Here is a 19,659-nt window from a genome sequence, read left to right as displayed (position 1 = left end):
ATCGTTAAGAAAAGATACTTTATTAGTAAGGCTGCTACAATAGTAAGCGTCCTTACCTCCAGCCAGTAATTGTTTATTTATTTATTTATTTTATTTACAAAACTACAAAACTTTACAACAAAAATTAAAAACAAAATGTAAAAAAAAAAATAGGAAAAAAAAGCAGTTTATTAAAAGGAACCGAACATCCCTCAAAGAATCGGACTTCCCAACGTTTTTTGTGTTGCTGTCCTGGCCTGCGGTTACAAATCGCAATGATTAATCATTGTTGAAATTAATTGTTATATTAACTTGGATTTAGTCAATATTGCCAATGTTTAGCTGATCCTGCACAAGGCTTCTTGCACCAAATTTAGTTCTATGACATTCTTTCATCTGCAAAACACAATTTAAGATATTTTTAAGAATAGTTCTGCTCTGTAGGTCCTCGAAAAGCAAGTGAATGTGCCAAAATGTGAAATTACGAAATCCACAAAGTGAGCAGCAATCCGTACAACTCCAGTGGTTAAAACAGTACTCCAGATGACTCAGGTTGTCAAATCCATATTTTTAGAAGTGATATGATAGGTGTGGATGAGAAACAGTTTTACATTTATTTAATTTTATTTATAAAAAATCTCTTCTTTCTGCCGAGTAGGGGACAAAATGCATGAAGATTGTGAATCACCAAAAACAGAAGGAGAACAAGAAAGTGAAAGTGGAAAAAAGCAGGGAGAATAATTTATAGTAACAAAGGACTTAAATATAGATCTGTTTCTCACCCACACCTATCATATCACTTCTAAATATATGGATTTGACAACCTGAGTCATCTGGAGTACTGTTATTTTGCCCTTATGTGAATTTTGGAGCTTCAAAATCTTGGCAACCATTCATTTACTGTATATTGTATGGACCTAAAGAGCTGAGAAATACTTTGATTCAATCTTCGATTGTGTTCAGCAGAAGTAAGAAAGTCATGTACATCTGGGATGGCATGAGGGTGTGTAAATAATACGGGAATTTTCATTTTTGTTTGAACTAACCCTTTAAGTGTATGGTGACTAAGCTTACATTCTGCATAACATCTTATGTGTTCCATTTAAAGAAGAAAGTCATATGGGTTCAGATCAACACTAGGATGAGTAAACAATGACAGAATTTTAATTGAGTGAACTAACCTTTTAGATGTATAGGATAAATTTACATCAGTTACACTCCAATTTGCGTTCTTTGCAGACAAACATGTTAACAAATCAATGTACAAGAATAAAGGCCTACTTATATTGTTTCATCATAACAATTACTTTTCATAATCTAGTAAGAAATACAAACCAAGAACTGTGATTAAGCCAGAAACTAGCAACAATAATATACTGCCACAAAGCACAAGTTACAATCTATCAAAAGGGGAAGTAAAGTTTAGTAGTCATCATTAATGCTGTGGGGGTATTTTATTTCACAGTGTAAACTACTTATACTCTGGGAAAGGAGTCTTTTATGCTTGGGTCTAAACTCAGCTGTTCTTTGTGTGTTTAGTAGGACATTCCAACCCAGAAAGTTTATCTGCAGAGATAGCCTTTTACACAGAGAGATAGTGAACTTTTTACAACTGAGCACAATGGCCAGATTACGTTTTTTAGTAAGCAAGCTGTATAATTGTTGTACTGTATGAAATACTGATTAAAATGTGTTCTTCTGTTTACAAATATAATCTCTAGATGATAATGAAGCTAGTGTACTACAGAGTTTTATCAAGTCTTCCCAACACATTCTACTCTTAAACATAAATAAATACAGTTCAGAACAAGTAAACTTGAAGGCATCTATACTATATATAGGAATTTCTAAATTGTATTTCTTATTGTTTAATTTATTGTTTATATCCTGCATTAACAGCAGAATATTTTTACAATGCAAATGTTGTGTGTGCTGTGGAATATTTTACAGATTGTTAAACACACTGTATGGCTTTCAGGTATGTCTAGCTAAAGAACTTGCCCCATCAGTTTATCAGAGCCTTGTGTTGTGACTGTTGCCAGGGTCCAGTGAGCAGCTTTCATTATTCTTTGCATTATGGTGTTATGACTGGGTGAGTTTATAAATATTTAACTCAATTTACACAGCTTAATTTAGAACAGCATCCTGTCGGAGATGAGTATAACCTTCTTCAGACATTTAAAATGATGCAAAAGAACCTCTCTTCCCAAAGTTAATTCTCACTGGACCCAACTATTTTGGCTGGTTCTTTATATATAAATATAGATGAACCTTGAGCAAAGCCCTTTGATGGAAAGCCTTCATAAAATTGAGTTGATTGATTTGTCATTGGAGACATTTTATGCAAATTAGGTAATGGAAAACATTGTGGGCTCATAAACTTATAAACCTGTTAAGCAGCTTGTGTTGCCTAGGTTTTTGTTCTTATTAGAATGCCATTATTATCTGATGTCCAGTACAATTATTACAGCAAAACAACAGAACTGCAATGAGAAGCTTAATGTCAGAAGCAAAGCATTATCGTTGTAACATAGCCATGATATCACACTATGCATGATAATATTATCCTGAAGTCCTACATTTTGTGGGCTTTCCTGCATCCTTAGCAAAGATGAATAAAAGAGTTGACAAATTATTAATATGAAAATTATTAACAAAACACTTCACTTTATGATATTTATACGCTGTTTTGCTGCTCGTCAATACTCTCAGAAACAGTTTCTTGTTTACTGTCACTGAGAGTAAGATCCTTATTATTTCTTGTAAACCCACAACCATTTTTATATTGTTGAATGACATGAGTATTGTCCAAATTACGTTCCCTCAATGCTTTGAAACATCCCAGCAAGTTTAAAAGTTCTCCCCTCAGCTCTCGGCAACGCAGGGCATACAGAAGCGGGTTCACACATGAGTTCACCAGGCAGAGTGTGCTACAGAAAGCAAACATTCGCTGCTGTTCATTTGTAAGGATCATTGAGACATCTATTATCATGAAGGAAAGGACAGGCAGCCAGCACACTGCAAGGATCAGGAGGATCAAACTGAAGGTCCGTGCAAGCTGGATGTCCATGCGCATTCTAGCTTGTCCTCGAAGACTCAGCCTCCCCATCTGCGGTCCACCCATTACTGCTTCATGCTGATATGCCTTCCATAGAATGAGGGCATAGGACACAATGATGAGGGAGAGCACCACGATTTGCAGGCCTGACCAGCAGGCCTGGTAGTGATGATCCACATAGGGGAAAAGACGGGAGCAAGGACGATCCAACCAAGTTGCGCACCTCCAACCCATCAGAGGGAGAAAGGAGATAAGAATTGTCATACACCATAATAAAATTATAGCCAGCTTGGCTCTAGAGCGTGTTAGTAGCACCTTGTAATTGGAAGCCTGGTAGATGCAGAGATAGCGGTCTAGCGCTGTCAGCAGCAGGCTTCCCACAGAGCCTGTGAACGCCATTGTGACACCACCCAACTTGAAGAGATATGTATTAGGGCTATCACTGTTACTATAAAGATGGAAGTCTAGAAAACTGAAGGTGAAGAAACAGCTGGCAAAGGTGTCTGCCAGTGCCAGGCTGCTGATGAACAGGTATGATGGGCGACTGCGCAGGGTGGCAGAGCTCGCTATGACCCCTAGCACTAGAATGTTCTCCAGGAAAGTCACAGGACCAGCCAGGAAGCAGATTGAGCCAATAGCTTTCTTCTCTTGTTGAGTCAGGACCATGTAGCACTTAAGGCTGTTGCACAAGTTTTCTGCAACAGTTAAGGATCAAGATTAACAGATAAGGAGCAGTTAGTTACAAGCTATAAGTGTTATTTGTATATTAGTCATAACTTAAATATTGAGCTATCACAAAGTTTAAAAACGTATATTTTAAAATGGCACAACAAAGCTTTACTGCAGATCAGAGAAGGAAAAATATCAAAATGAGAAATAAACATTACTGTACCTGCAGTTGAAACATTTTGTCTACTTTCATTTAAATAAAGCACAGTGGTTGCTCCTTGTTTGGTTAGGTTCTCCATTTTCCACAAGACAAAAATGATCTGTTTAAAATAAATCTATTAATACAATTTTAAAAGTGGATAAAATGAATAATATATTTCAAGGGACACTTGGTTTTAAAAAATTTAATTTCAGTCAAACGAGTTGGCACATTGAAACTGTTTGAATGTGTTTTCAGCTTTTAAACATATAACAGTCAATGATACATTTGTACACATTACAGATAATACTATATATTTAAGAGAGAAAGCTACAAAAAGAAAGTGTTAAGAGTAAAGCATGAAGAATTCAGAATTCCAACATAAAATCTTTAGTTGAATTTGATCAAGTTCTGAAATTGACATGATAAAGAAGGGTAAAACACACACACACACACACACACACACACACACACACACACACACACACACACACACACACACACACATATTTATTTAGCTCTCCTAACGTGAGAAGTCCATAACATAGACATATAACATAGACTTACAGACAAAATCTACAGAACCCTAAACCTTACCCTAATAGAAAACATTTTGCATTTTTATATATATATATATATATATATATATATATATATATATATATTACTTCATGTATAGATGGTATTCCAAAATGTGAATGGACTAAAATGTTCCCAAAGTACAAATTTGTCCCCAAATTAAAGTAACTCCACACACACACACACACACACACACACACACACACACACACACACACACACACACACACACACAATAAAGTGAAATAAGTCTCCAAGCCAAATTTTTATTAGGCTAATGCATTCTATAAATACAACTGTGCATTATTCAGGCTGCGTGGCTTTAATTGGGAAGAGAGTTGATATTATCCTGAATGAGAAATAACCAGCCTGGCCCATTGCTCTACATTAAAGTCATTTCGCTTAGGACTTAAAAGAAAGTCTAAATTAATATAAAATATAACAGTAAAAGTTGGAGATTGACCTCTGCTGGACAGAACACCTCACAGTTCTATAAGTTAAGGAAGGTTAAAAGGGCAATTGAGGCAAAAATATGTGGTATTGTTGTGTTCTCTCACATTATTATATCATAACAATATTTTCTTAACCTTAAATGCTACAATTGCCATTCATTAAAACACCAAAAAGTAGCAAAAGTAATGCAAAGATGTACTCTGAGCTGTTATCTGAAAAGTTCAACAGAAAATTGACTGAATTTATTTATGTGAGGATCAAACGCACATTATCTTAAGCTGCATCACACTCTCACAAGTAAAATGTACCATTCGTAAATGTGACTTGTCATCACGATGCATATTTCTTACAATTAAATTACTATTATTATTAAATAACTTCTCAAACTTACAAGACAAATGAAATGGTTGCTTACCTTTTGTTTTGCCGTTGGTAGTGTATTTTCAGAGGAAAGCAGATATTTTTTTCTCTGTCTTTCTCATATCCGATCTTTCTGCAGTTGCCTCTGATTACAACACAATAGCATATACCACACCCCCAATGACAGAGAGAACCTCAATAAATACTCAAATTTCAGTGTAACTTCCTTCCAGATGGCTGTTATCATATTAACTGTGATGTATTCATTTTTATATGAGTAGAGATGCAGGTAATCGAGATTACAGTGACCAGAAAACTATTTCTGAGCAAAGAAAATAAAAATATTGACAGTATCTAATCTATCTATCTATCTATCTATCTATCTATCTATCTATCTATCTATCTATCTATCTATCAGCAAGCTTAAAGTACAGTATGTGTTTATTTTTCTGGGAGCATGTTTACATCGATATGTTTCTCCCACAACATAATCAAATTTGGCCATTTGACCTTGTGGCACGGCGAAGGGCTGGGCCAAGTCGTGATCCTACGCACCCGGTCCCGTATTAGGATAATTATGCCTCCGTGAGGTTTAAAGGTCGACTGCGGAGGATCGTGCGGGGGGGAGAGAGATCGTTAGTAGACATGTCTGTCGTGTGTGTGTTTGTGTCTTCTTTTAAGTTTACCATTAAACTATTATTTATATCACCTCCTCCTTTCCATTGAATACCTTTACACTGGTGCCGAAGCCCGGGAAGGAGGAGGGATACGCCGTAGTAGAGTTCTCGCCACTACCGTCCACCCCAACGGAGCAGCCATCTGCTGGGGGATGAGAAGCCCAGCCGCCTGAACGAGGATGATGGCTGCCGACCGCGAGGGGAGAAGGGGCTCCTAGCCGACCGCCTGGAGCGGTCAGGGCCGCTGTCAGGGGCACAGGAGTCGCCTACCGGCCGCTGAAACGCAACAGGGTTTAAGACCGCCGACCACGTGTACGTCAGGCCGGGGGCTCCCCAGCCTGAGAGAACGAGGGAGGAATGTGGCAGGGCGGAGGGCGGGGCCGGGTCGTGATCCTACGCACCCGGTCCTGTATTAGGCTAATTATGCCTCCGTGAGGTTTAAAGGTCGACTGCGGAGGATCGTTAGTTGACATGTCCGTCGTGTGTGTGTTTGTGTCTTCTTTTAAGTTTACCATTAAACTATTATTTATATCGTCAAGCCGGTTCTTGCCGCCTCCTTTCCATTGATCCCTTTACAGACCTCTTCTCAAATCATGTGTTACTGCAAAAACCTTCCATCCGACCTAATGTCCAAACTTAGGTTACAAACTTGGGCCAAGCCCCAGATAGCCCAAACCCAAGGTTACAAGAAGTGGGCGTGCAATTCCATCTCCAAATATGGATTTTGATTAAACCGGCAGATAAGTGACGTGTTATGCAACAGGTTTGCTGCTTGTGGGATAAGTATTTCATACATAGCTGAGGCCATTCAAACAGTCACAAAGATCAGCAATCAACAATACTGGTCCAGACCTAAATATAATCTCTGTGGAGTTCTGAACTTGAAAAACCACAACAACCAAAGCTGAATTACTAATGCTTGTATATAGCCAAGATAACTTTATTCCACCCAGAGATCAGATCATGTCAACACTGTTTTATTAATGTCAAGTTTTGAATTCTACATTCTAACAATAATTTATCTGAATTCCAACAATATGCAGGAAGAATGGCATAACTCATCCATTGCACACTGAAAAAAGTTTGTCTGTGAACATGTATGTCAAACAGCAATGATTTACCAAAAGTCAAATTTATTTTCAGAATATTTTATATTCAGATAACTGTAGGGTGTTTATTTAGATTAAAAGAATAGTTCACCCAAAAATGAAAATTATCTCAATGTTTACTCTCCCTCATGCCATCCGAAATGTGTATGACTTACTTTCTTCTGTAGAACACAATCAATAATTTTTTTGGGAAGAATATCTCAGCTCTGTAAGTCCATTAAAGTGAATGGTGTCAAGATCTTTGACGCTCCAAAAACCACATTAAGGCACCATGAATGTAATTAAGTGGTTAAATCCATGTCATCAGGAGGGATATAACACATGTGGGTGAGAAACAGATCATTTTAAAGTCCCTTTTCAAAGATTTGGTCACCATTCACTTGCATTGCATGGACCTACAGAGCAGATATATTCTTCTAAATATCTTAATTTGTGTTCTGCAGAAGAAAGAAAGTCATACGCATCTGGGATGGCATGAGGGAGAGTAAACATTGAGATAATTTTCATTTTTGGGTGAACTATTCCTTTAAACACTGACAGTGCACAAACACCATTTCCTCAGAATTTCTTCTTTCAAGACAGTAATTATTTATTGTCAAGAAGCCCTAATGGCATTAAGAAGACTCTCCGATCCCCTGCAGTGCACCAGCGAACATCACTCCATCTTGCCTCTTGCCGCTTCACTGGAGAACGGGCCTCAGCATCCTGATTCCCCGCAGCACATCAGCAGGTGTTGTATATCCTTACAAAAGCAATTGCATAATGTGTATTGTATATTGTGTGAAAGTTATATTTCTAAAAGAGTCACTTAAATGTTTGCGTTTGTTCCATAAATGTTCCTTATGCGAGAGGCACATCCCAGTATCAGATCAGCATGAATGCTGCTAACGCTGTCTGGGCTATGCCCGTGCAGAGTCAGCTCTCATGGAGACAGACTGTCCTCACAGTGAGGGCATTCTGTCACTTCCTTTGCACATTGCCCTCATTCTGAGGGATGATTCAGCCTCACGTGCCCTTGAGTGGTCTCCCCCAGAGGAACCTGCACAGTCTCACCTGGATGAATGGTTCCTGCAGTCCGGACACTGTCAAGCGGCCTCATTCCACGAATCTGACCCATTCATCCCGAAGTTTATAACGAACTGTCTAAGTCCAGGCATGCGCCCTTCTCAGCATGCTCGTGCAGTGATGCCATCCTCTCTAATGTGGATCATTTGGAAGAGAATGGTTATGCGCAACTACCCCCTGTGGAGGAGGTGGTAGCGGCACACCTCTGCCCAGCAAGTAACAGGGCGTGGTAATCAAGGCCCATACATCCTTCCAAGCCATGTCAACAAACATCTGCACTGGTTGGAAAAGCTTACTCAGCGGCAGGACAAGCTGGATCAGAACTCCACACAATAGCGGTGCTCCAGTTATTTCAAGCAAATGAACACACAAGGCTTCAATACAGAGACATTCATTGAGCTCTGCACCAGTACAGATTTAGCACTGCGTGCCATGAAAGTCACTGCCATCGGCAAGTCCATGGGCAACCTGGTAGTTCTGGATCAACATGTATGGCTGACCCACACAGAAATGAGTGATAGGAAAAAGCCACTCTGTTGGATGCTCCAGAGTCTCCAGCTGGCCTCTTTGAATAAGTTTTCTGAGCGTTACTTTGCGACTCCGCAGCAATCACAGGCTATGAAACACTTTATGCCAAAACGGAGTATATTACAGCCAATTTGCCCTCACTTTCAAGCCAGCGCTCGACTAAAAGCCCCATACCTTCTGCCTGAGCCACTGGTGAGGCCACTCCAAAGAAGGCTCTATTGGAGACATAAAATACTGTTCCCCATCTCTCCACTGCTGGTTGTTGAGAAAGGAATATTGTTGTTCACAATATTGTTCAAAATGTTGTTTCTGTGTCTTCCTCTCAAATAAATGCAATAAAAAAATTAGCACTCATTGCAAATACAGGAGATGCTCACACATTCGCAATAAAGAGATACCATCAATGCGGTTCTCCCCCCTCTAAAACTGAGTAGCGTGCTCATCTTGAACCATCTCAATGATTGGCTGTTACTGGCACAATCAGAAGTTCTGTTATGTCAGCACAGAGACTTGCTGCTTAAACAACTATACAGCTTGGGCCTCAACGTGAACTGGGCTCTTGGGCCTCAACGCTCTTCCCCCAGCCAACAATTCTCCTTTTAGGGAGTCTGCCTCGACACCTCACCAGTGAGTGCATTCATGCCATTCTACAGTGTCTCAGTTCAAACTGGGGAGAACACTTCCACTGAAGCGTTTTCAAAACGCAATGGGGTTTATAGTTGTGGCATCCACTGTCATTCCATTAGGTCTCTTACATATGAGACCTCTTCAGTGCTGGCTCAAGTGCTGTGTACCACGACATGCTTGGCGCCATGGGCGCATGCACATCACTATATCCCACCTCTGTGGAAGCCAGAAAGTGGTGACTACAGATACTTCGAACACAGGTTCGGGGCAGTGTGTGATGGACACCCGACTTTCAGAAACTTGGACAGGTGCAAAGAAAGTGTGGCACATCAACCACCTATAGAGCTATCAGCTGTATTCCTTGTCTTAAAGTCTTCTCAGTCAGATAGCAAACTGTCATCCTAATTCGCTCAGACAACATGACATCTGTGGCATATATAAACTGCCGAGGCAGAATTCATCCACCACCACTGTTGAGACTGACTTCAACTCCTATGGAGCGAGCGTCATCTCCTCTCGCTGAGAGCGACATATGTCCCAGGCTGCCTGAATTACTGCATGGACCTATTGTCATCAGGGCTCCAGACTAACTTTTCCACTGGTTGCACTGGTGCTACCAACTTTCTCAGTTGGTCGCACCAGCATATGATTTGGTCGCACCTTTTTTTTTTTCTGCTATATGCAATGGGATTAATCAATGCATGCTAATGAATAGTGGTCTTAATCTGCATACCCTAGTTTTGCACTGATGTAAAAAGACTGACAGTAACACAAGACCTCATGTTAGCAAAATGTTTTAATCTTTTAACTATCAAATCAAAAAAACTATTATAAAAATATTTGTTTTATAATGTTTGATATATAATTTTACTGTCTTCACAGCTGTTCAACCCCCGGAGGAAATTTTTTTCAGCCGTCTTTTTTCGCAGATTGTCTGCTATCACTCCTATAAATTGGGCACAAGCCATGTCGTTGGCATAAGTGGGATTAACATTCAATCCGTTCTTTTTCATCAGTATAATTTCTGATTTGAATTTTGTTAACGGGAGTTCCTCTTTTGCTATGTTAAGCAGTGTTAAATTTTATAATCATTTCCTTTTCCTCTGTTGAGCGATTACTCTCATCTAACCGCTGAAAAGACGTAGGAAGGGGCTCGGTGTTTCGTGAGACACACCGGTCCCTACAGGTTTTATGTTTTTTGCTTTAATTGTGCAGTTTAATAGACTCAGTCTTAAATTGCGTAGACCCTGTAACAAATTTAGAATGACCTGCAATGGATGGGCCACACTGTTTACAGTACAAACAATGCATGGCATTAGCCTCGTATCGCAACCACGGGTACTGTCTAAGCCATTGCTGCTTGAAGTTGTGCCTTTTCTTTTTCCTTTGCTCACTCGGTTCCTCTCTGTCCGCACCTGTGCTCTCGTCATCAGTTGTGTCTGTGTGCTGGCTCGTTGGCTGGTCCTTTCCACCAGCATCCTTGACTTCCACACTTTGTTTTTTTAAAGTATTCAGCAATTGACCCTTTCATTTTAATTCGTGAATTCGGAATTGGCGCGTTTCACCATCAGTGTGCAGTGCGCGTGACGTGTAGGCCTACGTTGTTTATAAATAAACTGCACGTTTCTTGCGGAAGAACGCTGTAGCCGGAGCTACTTCTCTCCGTTAATGTCTATGGCGAGTCACGCAGGCACTGCAGCAACATCGCAGCCAAGCCGAGCCCGGGATAAAATAGTCAGAATATAAACACTTATTATAGGCGTACCGTAGTGATTCAGGATAAGTCAAAAACACGATTTGGAAAACGGATTCATGATGTACTCGTTCATTTTGAGTTACGGACTGCAGCAGTTGCTGTTGATACAACGGCGTTCTGTTGCGCGAGCGTCCATTCGTACAAATGCGACCACATAAAATTTGAACTCGCACATTCTCAAAAAATGCAAGTACAACAAAAGTACAATGCACACTCATCTGAAAAGGCGTCCACTAACGGCAGGTGAGGAATGATGCAAATCATCTCAACAGCAGTCAATTAGCAACTTAACCAAATGTCCTGCTGTGACAAGAGAAAAGACGGCAGCAAATCACCAATATGCTAGTGAATTTTATTGTCAAAGACATTCCAACTTTTGCTGCAGTGCACATAGAAAGTTTTAGAGAAATACTGCACTTTTTTTTTTTAACCTGGCTACGATGTTCCATCTTACAACACACTGTGGTACACTATCAAACACCAGTACAACAGCATGCGTGAAAATATTGTGAAGGAGATGTGTGTTGCTAACAGCTGACTTGTGGACATCCTCCACCATGGAGCCGTACATTACGGTAACAGCTAAATACATCACGGACACATACGTAGAAGCTGAAGGCCTGAGTACTGTGGACATCTATGATGCCAGAGAAACATACTGCAGTCAACATTGCTGACCGTCTGTCTGATATAATCAAGGAATGGGCATAGTTGTGTTTTGCACAGTCCACAATAATGCCAGTAACATGAACTTAGCCATGGAGCTATGTGAAGTGTTTCCTAAAGATCTGGGGTTCACCGGGCACACCCTACAGCTAGCAATAAAAACTGGCTTTGTCTTACCTGACATTGCGAAGGCTATTGATGCAGCAATGAGAGTTGTCAGCCATTTTCGCCACTCAGTGTTGGCCACTTGTGCCCTGAAGAAACAGCAGGAACAACTTGGCATAAGAGCCAACAAACTCCAGACTGACTGTACGGTCCGATGGAATTCCACATTCGTAATGCTCCAGCTGCTGTTCGAGCAAAGGATTGTGGTGCAATCTGTGCTCGCAGATGAAACAGTTACCAAACCAGTTGTCCAAAAGTCACTCGCCATGAGAGCATCACAGTGGGAGCTGCTGGAACAGATTATTCCAGTGCTGCAACCTTTGGCTAAGACCACTGAAATAATGTGTGGTGATTTGCATGTGGGGCTGTCTTTCATCTTTCCAGTCATTTTCAACATGATCAGCACCACTCTGCATGTCAAAGCAGCTGACCTAACAGCTGTACTTGCCTTTAAGAACACAGTTCGACAGCAGTTGTGTCAAGACCCAGTCCAGAACTTGGGTCTCTGGTGTAAAGAGCTAGATGGTAATACCACTGAGCCACCAGAAAGCAGGGGTAGGATCCAATCGAAACACAGGATACGAGGTCTCAGGTAAGATAGTTTAATAAACAAAAGATGATTACAGAAAACTTCAACAAAGAATCTCCTAAAAATGGAGGTATGACAAAAACACAAAAAAAAAAAAGGTGAGAAAAGCAGGCAGAAGCAAGAGAACTGCTTTAAATAACTTAAACCAGGAGAATTGTTGGCTGGGGGAGAGCGTTGAGGCCCAAGAGCCCAGTTCACGTTGAGGCCCAAGCTGTATAGTTGTTTATACAAAAACCAAGTAACCAGGGAGAACAAAGACGGAGCTTAAATACACAGGGGGAAACGAGGTGCAGGTGGAGATGATTACATAAACGAGAGGCCACAGGTGAGTGGAATGACATCTAGTGGCAGAACTAAGGAAACAGCAGTCCCAAATGTTGACAAGTTGGAAACACAGTTCAAATTGGAGTCCGACGATCTGACAGAATCCATCCCCACAGTGGCCTGTATGCTGGATCCCTGGTTTAAACATCTTAATTTCATCCCAGAGAGTAAAAGAGAGGCCGTCCACAGCCACCTGAACAGCCTGCTCCAGATTGAGGGAGAGCTGCTTGCAGCAAAAGATGGGTTCACTGAATGAATCTGCGCTAGCATTATTGATTTAAAATGCTGATCTGTTGTTGTTGTTAATAATACGTGCAGATGTGGTGACTTTATAGCCTAAATAATTTTCATCCTAGGTGAGGATGTACACAGCGAGGACACAGTTGATAACGAAGGTGAGCCAGTAACTGGGAAAAAGACCTGACTTGAGCAAGATTTTGAGCATCTTTTTGGGCCACACTATCACAATGGGAGGAAACTGGGACACCACTCCTCAGCAGCCAAAGAAGTTAACAAGATTATATATATATATATATATTCCCACCATGGAGAACCCCCTGCAGTTGTGGGCCCGCAACCAGGACAAATTTCCCTGTTTGGCCAAGCTTTGCAAAAGCTACTTGGCTGTCCCAGCTACCAAGCGAGATAATTTTTTCACTGGCTGCATGGAAATACCATCACCCGACAGCGGGCGAGCCTCCATCCAGCCCATGTCAATGCCCTCATCTTCTTTCATGCAAACCAGGATCGAAAAGCAAAAATGGAGACTGAGCAGGACTGTGACAGTGAGTAGGCTTACAGCCTAGATCTTGTGTGTGTCATTATTTTTATGCCGAAATGCATCAATAATTTTTATTTTGCACTAAAATTAGAGTTAGCTTTATTGCTGCATTGTTACCGTTAAGTTACAACATGTTATGAGCTGTCTGTCAGCATCTGTATACTTTTTTGCAAATAAATTGCAAATTGTGGCATGTTGCAAGCATTCCCATCTCTTGTGTTTCATCAGCGATTAGTCAACATAGACTCGACTTTAATCACTTTAAACTATCGACTTCAAAAAATCTAAGGTCGTTCAACCCCTAATCACTATAGTTCATAAATACATACTGAGTGCTCACCTCCTGGCTCAACACAAGGGTCACTTACTGTGGCATACTCATGTTGATCGCCGTCCCACGAGACTGCGGCGGCATGCTTCCTTTCTGGGAGGTTATGGCTTGTAGTGCAACGTGATGGGATTCTGTTCCCATGCACTAATAAATGCAATGTCAAGTGTACTGAGTTGTAGGGGAAGGTCTAGGTTAAGTTTGTAACCTTGGTTCCCTGAGACGAAGGGAATGAGACATTGGGAACGTTAGCCGTACTACATGAGTTCTTGAGTCACGAGCGACGCGCTCCATGTTCTCAGTCAGAAATTCTAAGGAAATGGTGTTTGTGCACATGTTTTTACAGTGGACAGATTTGCGCCAAAACAGGGCTCAAACACTATAGCCAATATTAGAATATTGGTATTATTGTAGAGAAGTTTCAACTAGGTCGTGTAAGAAGGCACTCCCCTTTCCTCATGTTTTTACCACAACTCAGCCTAGACACAACTTAACAGGTTTAAATCTGCATGTTGTCACTCATGCAATACCTCTGAAGGATATGTGTCATGGAAGTAGTTTCTTCTTGGTTTCAGGAGAGAGTATTTCCTCTTTCTCAGTCACATCTATCTTACAATTATGGTAATGTCTATAAGCTCTTTCCATAGAGAAGGGAATTTTATGACATCCTCTAAAAAAAAGCTTTACCACATCTAAATCCTGTTCTTTTCATCCCATATGATCATTTCCACAACACTTATGTATCTTTTCTGAAGCATGTACGCAAATATTACACGAGGTTCAACATTCTTTTTCATCATACACACTGATTCTTTTTGGAATCTATTTTTGGAATTTTAAACCGTTTAAAAACAACACTGGTCCATTGTTCATCTGAATATTACAGCATGCTATGTACACCTGTGCTGTACATTTACGTCCTTGTAATTTTCATTGTTTGTATTAGGAGAATACAACCGGAAATTATCATGTGACCATTTTTATGCTTTCAAGTAACATTGAAAAACAAAATTTCCCACAAACACGTAAAACGCTAGGTGACGTAGGAACGATGGCAACAGGCATGTTCACCGCTCCCATTGGCCAGACGATGGCAGTGACGGTCCCTGATTGGTCAGGACTGCGCACGACTGAACTACTTATGCATTGTGAGGAACCATTTTGTTAGTAGACGGAGACAAACAGGAGAAAGAGAGTGTCGTTATTCTGTTGTAGCCTCGAATTTCACTTATCGGGAAAGTTTTTTTCTCCATTAACAGCTAGGCCCAGACTAGACCAAGAGGAGCTTGTTCCATCGAAGCCCAAGGGAGTCGGTAAGTTATTTTACGGAATTATAAACGAAGGGATTTGTCGAAGTTATTGACGCCATGTTGCGTCCTGGAGTCTTTGTTTTGGTTCGGAGTCAGAAAACATGACCTAATTCCTTTATTTTTCATCTGAAACATAACGTTGTTATTCTGTTTTGCACGGTAACCTCATCCGTTTATTTGAAATGTCAAAGCAATTTAAAATATGTAATTTCCTTTGATTACTGCCTTTTGAAAGGAACGTCGTTGGGCAGACTGGAGGAAGATCAGATGTTTATGTAATACCAAAATAAAATTGCAATATTTTTCTTGTTCAAACAAGGTCTTACTATAAATTTTACGTTTGCATTAACAATTGATTAAACTATTTTATTAAGATCGACCAATTTTTAGTTGTATTATTTTTAGCGGATTTTTTTTACTTTGACGCATAACATTTTGTTTGTTTGGCATTGGATAGTGGTGGAACTTTTATGCATTCGAATGTAGTTATTATATAGTAACACCAGGGAAATACTGTACTGAAAATGACACAAATTTAAATTTGTTTTTGATAGATTCACGGCTTCAAGAGCACCGTGCGCCGAGGTGAATTCATGTTCAGCTCGGTTTCACGACAAAACAACGCACATTGGCACATGAAAACCTCAGCTCTTGCTGGACATAGATGTGCAGCGAGAAGTAGATCAACTACTTCGAGGACCTGGAGCCCGATCGGCGAGGAAAAATTAAAAAGTAAAGAACCCCATGCACTCAACTTTTACCACAGAAAGGTAAGTAGAGGCAGCTGGTGGGGGATGGGCGTAGACCCGATGGCTGACTCGCTCTGCACGTAGTCCTTTGTTATGAGTCTGCGAAAAACACTAATTTTTATCTTAAGCATTTTTTTTTTTACAAAGATTTGCTCACTTTACCGTTGCGTAAAATGTCGCAAAATGACTTTTTACTTATTAAGCTGTTTCATTTTCCTCTCTGATAGGTGGCATCTAATTAAAGCAGTATGGGAGGTGGAGAGAGATACAACATTCCAGATCGCCCAGCACCCAAAAAGAGCCACCAGATTGGCAGGGGCAAGCAGAGAAGTCGAGACCAGAATGGAGTGGTGCATTGTGCCTCCTCAGGAGCCTTAGGGGTGCCTCATCACCACAGCTACCGCAGGGGTGAGAAGGGCACCAACTATTCTTGGTCTCCTGAGGCACGGCAGGCCGTGTTCGTAGACAAAAAGAATGCCTCAGTTTGTTTTGCCACAACGTATGATCAGAATTGGGAAGGTACCATGTCCCATCTGAACAAACTTTTGTCAGCTCAGTGTGGTCAGAACTATGCTGGAGCCAAGTTTAGTGAGCCCCCATCCCCAAGTGTGCTACCCAAGCCCCCAAGCCACTGGGTGTCTCTTCCCATGGGCCCATGCGATCACCGCGAGGTGATGACCTTTCAGTTGAAGAGCCTCCTGAAGGTTCAGGCCTGAGAAGGTCTCTCACTGCTGCTCTCTATTAGCCAATATTTGAATGAAGACTCTGCTTTGGATTCTCGTCCTCCCCTAGAATGCTTCAGTGGTGTAATATATTTTTACAGCTATTTTTAGATTTGTGTCTTAAGGTGATGCCCATTTGTTTGTGCTAATGTCCCTCACCTAACTTTTTTTTAAAGAAAAACTAGTTATTATGCCGTTGTAGCCTTAAGGGGTGGTAGAATTCTTAGCGGAGTTATATGCCATGACATATGATGAACTGGATGTCCTCCTCAAATACTCATTGCTCTGTTATGCTCCTTTTGTTTTGTTCTTTTTTTTGATGGCTGTTTGTGGCAGTCAGTGTGTTTTTCTTCTCAACCAGGGCTAGGTATACAAGTCCAAAAATGTACACCCATTTTCTTTTCCAATATCTTATTTTCACTTTATCGCTCACTGAGGTTTAATGCACAACCTTGGCTTGAGTTTTATTCATGTAAGGAGTGGCAGAAACCTCTTGGTGCTAAGCAAAGCAGCATTTGTAGCGCTATAGTGCATACTGCATTTCCAGGTTATCTTTTTTTTATTTTGCTTTTTGGGAAGTTAAAGACAATTGACTTCGTTCTGCAGGGAGAACTAAGTGAATAGAATATGGAGGGGGAACAAGCTTAAGTGAACATTGGTCATATATGACTAACCTCATACTTGATGAGGTTGCACAATGGACCTTGTGCTTTCAACACCTGTACTTTTTTTTTAAATGGCGCTGTGCGCATTGCACTATAGGTGTTGAAAATCACTATGGTTCCCAAGTTCTATTGCAACATTACACTTTTGCATCCCTTATGTTATAGCTTAGAATATTCAATGTGATTTTAATGTTTACCAAAGGTATGTAATCGGCTACTTTCGGTTGGGATCCCTTCTTGCTTACTAGATATGGTCACAAGTGCCATAAATCATTGAGCAAGGCATTCAAATCAAAGTTTTGATTCATTTGACAAATCACATTTGGAATGAATTTTTCTAACTTTTGCTGTACTTTTTAGAACGATCGCACTGCAATAATGCGGAGGAGGTTTGTGTAAGACCACAGAGAGGGATTTTTCCGGTCTCGTTTCATGGCCTTGTTTGCTGTGCGATTCGTTTTAATGTTATGAGCATTATGTTATGAAACTTGTGTGTATCATGGCATTAGGGACTTGCGACGTGGCAGTCCAGTGTGGACATGTTTACATGTTTTAAAAAAAAAGGCAGTCTGACTGCATTTTACACACACACTGCCCTTATTCACTTGTTATTTTTCATGCACTGCTGTTCATTTGAGTTCCAAAGTTGTAGACAATGTTGCACTTTCAACTCTGGATATGTGATGAAGCAACCCCTTTCACTTAGTTACGAGTGTGGTGATAACTACCTCTGGCAGAACGTGTTGTTAATAGCCATCGTAAAGATGACAAAACAAAGTTGATGAGTTTTATGTGTAATAGAGCCATGTAAATAATGAAATATATAACATGTTGTAGCATATTGTACATTTGTGCAGGAATATTTGAAAACCTGTCTAAAGTATTTTTTAGTAATAACACTGAATGTATAAGTCATGCTAAGGACGTGGCTTGTTTTCAAATGCTGAAGAATATTTTGTTAAGAAAAAAGAGAAAATTTACCTGTCGTGCATCAAAACCCCTGCACTGTTGCCAGTGACCTTGCACATAATTTTTTATTTTGTATAATGCGCTGCGTAGGGTCAACGTCAGCTTTAAATTTAAAAAAAACTGAACACTTTGAAATTGAAAGGGACTTTTATACAAATAAATTTTTTTAGTTTTATGTAGCCTACTCAGATGGGTAAATTTATTTAGTTTTTAGTAGATTATAACAGGCATTATTTGCCCCATTTTCAAAGTTGAAAAGCAGTATACATTTGCACCAAGACATTGGTCTTTCCTCCGCAGACCGCTGTTTGAAGCTAATGATGCTGCAGTTTACCTCCAGAAATATCACATTACACTTTTAATCAAGTAAATTGTTTGAATTTGATGTATAAAAGTCCTTTTCTTAAATTTGACTATCCCAGCTAATTGACTATGAATTTGTCCCAAAATTGAAAATGTCACTGAAAAGAAAACAAAAAGCCCATGTGATAAGAATTAGTACATGCTAAAAGATTGTAATTTGGTTGTCTAAAATAAAAAAGAAAATCTCCCCCTCCCCCCAATATTTCTTGTGTGTGTGCTTTTTATCAGTTTTCTATCTAGATAAAGCTTTATTGTAAACAGTAACACCAATAATCAACAATTAACTCATGAATTGTGTCATGATAATCAAGGGAAGAAAAAAAATACTAGTTTGCAAAACTTATTTTCATTTCTGAGTGAAGTATACATACAATTTGAATTTAATTGAAAATTGCAGTTAGTTTATTACAATTGTCGAGACTGCATATCACTTAGCCATGTTGATACTATATAAAGTCTTTACAGAACAAAATGCCATTCTGTCTCACATGTCCACACCCACACGTGACTAGGAGCATCACACAGAATGGTAACAATAAGTTAAGTTCAAAAGTTTAGAAAGGGAGGTTGCATTTTAAAGTTAATGAAAGTCTTGTTTATGTCATATGACGTTCTTATCACAATCACAAATCTACCCCTCCATTTTTCTCAACACAACTTTCTGAGCTACACACATTTCTACACGTTTATTTGTAATGCCATAATACATTAATTGTAATGCAATGTTATTGATTAAAAGAGACATATTTGTAGATAAATTAAGAGAGCACATTTCTCTGTGGTGATGGTGTTGCTTTACGGATTAACTGGTCCATTTTAGCTAAACACAGCAGTGGATAAGGATAAGCTTAGACTATTATTATTAGTGGTGGTGTAGTGGGCTAAAGCACATAACTAAATCAGAAGGTCGCTGGTCCGAACCCGAAGGTCGCTGGTCCGAACCCCAAGGCCACCACCATTGTGTCCTTG

At 40.0% G+C, this 19,659-nt stretch overlaps 2 protein-coding genes across 3 annotated transcripts; one reads left to right on the top strand and one right to left on the bottom strand.

The window, feature by feature from the left end:
• Nucleotides 1-983: 983 nt before the first annotated feature.
• cnr2 (cannabinoid receptor 2) lies at nt 984-5,441 on the bottom strand. 2 transcript variants are annotated; one of them, XM_052147521.1, is made up of 3 exons: nt 5,353-5,441; nt 3,930-4,026; nt 984-3,732 (listed from the first exon to the last, which is right to left on the bottom strand). In XM_052147521.1, the coding sequence occupies exons 2-3, from the start codon at nt 4,003-4,005 to the stop codon at nt 2,657-2,659; spliced, it is 1,152 nt and encodes a 383-aa protein (XP_052003481.1). In that variant the 5' UTR covers nt 4,006-4,026; nt 5,353-5,441; the 3' UTR covers nt 984-2,656. The 2 variants fall into 2 exon arrangements, with proteins under 2 accessions (XP_052003481.1, XP_052003480.1); XM_052147520.1 differs by lacking the exon at nt 5,353-5,441 and having other exon boundaries at nt 3,930-4,035.
• A 9,624-nt stretch (nt 5,442-15,065) lies between these two features.
• Nucleotides 15,066-18,890, top strand: pnrc2 (proline-rich nuclear receptor coactivator 2). The gene is made up of 3 exons (XM_052146790.1): nt 15,066-15,225; nt 15,777-15,992; nt 16,199-18,890. The coding sequence occupies exon 3, from the start codon at nt 16,220-16,222 to the stop codon at nt 16,685-16,687; it is 468 nt and encodes a 155-aa protein (XP_052002750.1). The 5' UTR covers nt 15,066-15,225; nt 15,777-15,992; nt 16,199-16,219; the 3' UTR covers nt 16,688-18,890.
• The last annotated feature ends 769 nt before the right edge of the window (nt 18,891-19,659 follow it).

Source organism: Xyrauchen texanus, chromosome 17 (assembly GCF_025860055.1).
Source record: "Xyrauchen texanus isolate HMW12.3.18 chromosome 17, RBS_HiC_50CHRs, whole genome shotgun sequence".
In the NCBI taxonomy this organism is placed as follows: Eukaryota; Metazoa; Chordata; class Actinopteri; order Cypriniformes; family Catostomidae; genus Xyrauchen; species Xyrauchen texanus.
The sequence above is the reverse complement of the archived record's forward strand: the minus strand, read 5'-3'. Positions and strand labels throughout refer to the sequence as shown.

Bases quoted from the DNA above. Each gene is read 5' to 3' on its own strand.
- cnr2 (XM_052147521.1), bottom strand. From the start codon at position 4,005: ATGGAGAACCTAACCAAACAAGGAGCAACCACTGTGCTTTATTTAAAT. The intron at 3,733-3,929 runs GTACAGTAATGT...TAACTGTTGCAG, and splicing joins ACAAAATGTTTCAACTGCAG to AAAACTTGTGCAACAGCCTT.
- pnrc2 (XM_052146790.1), top strand. From the start codon at position 16,220: ATGGGAGGTGGAGAGAGATACAACATTCCAGATCGCCCAGCACCCAAA.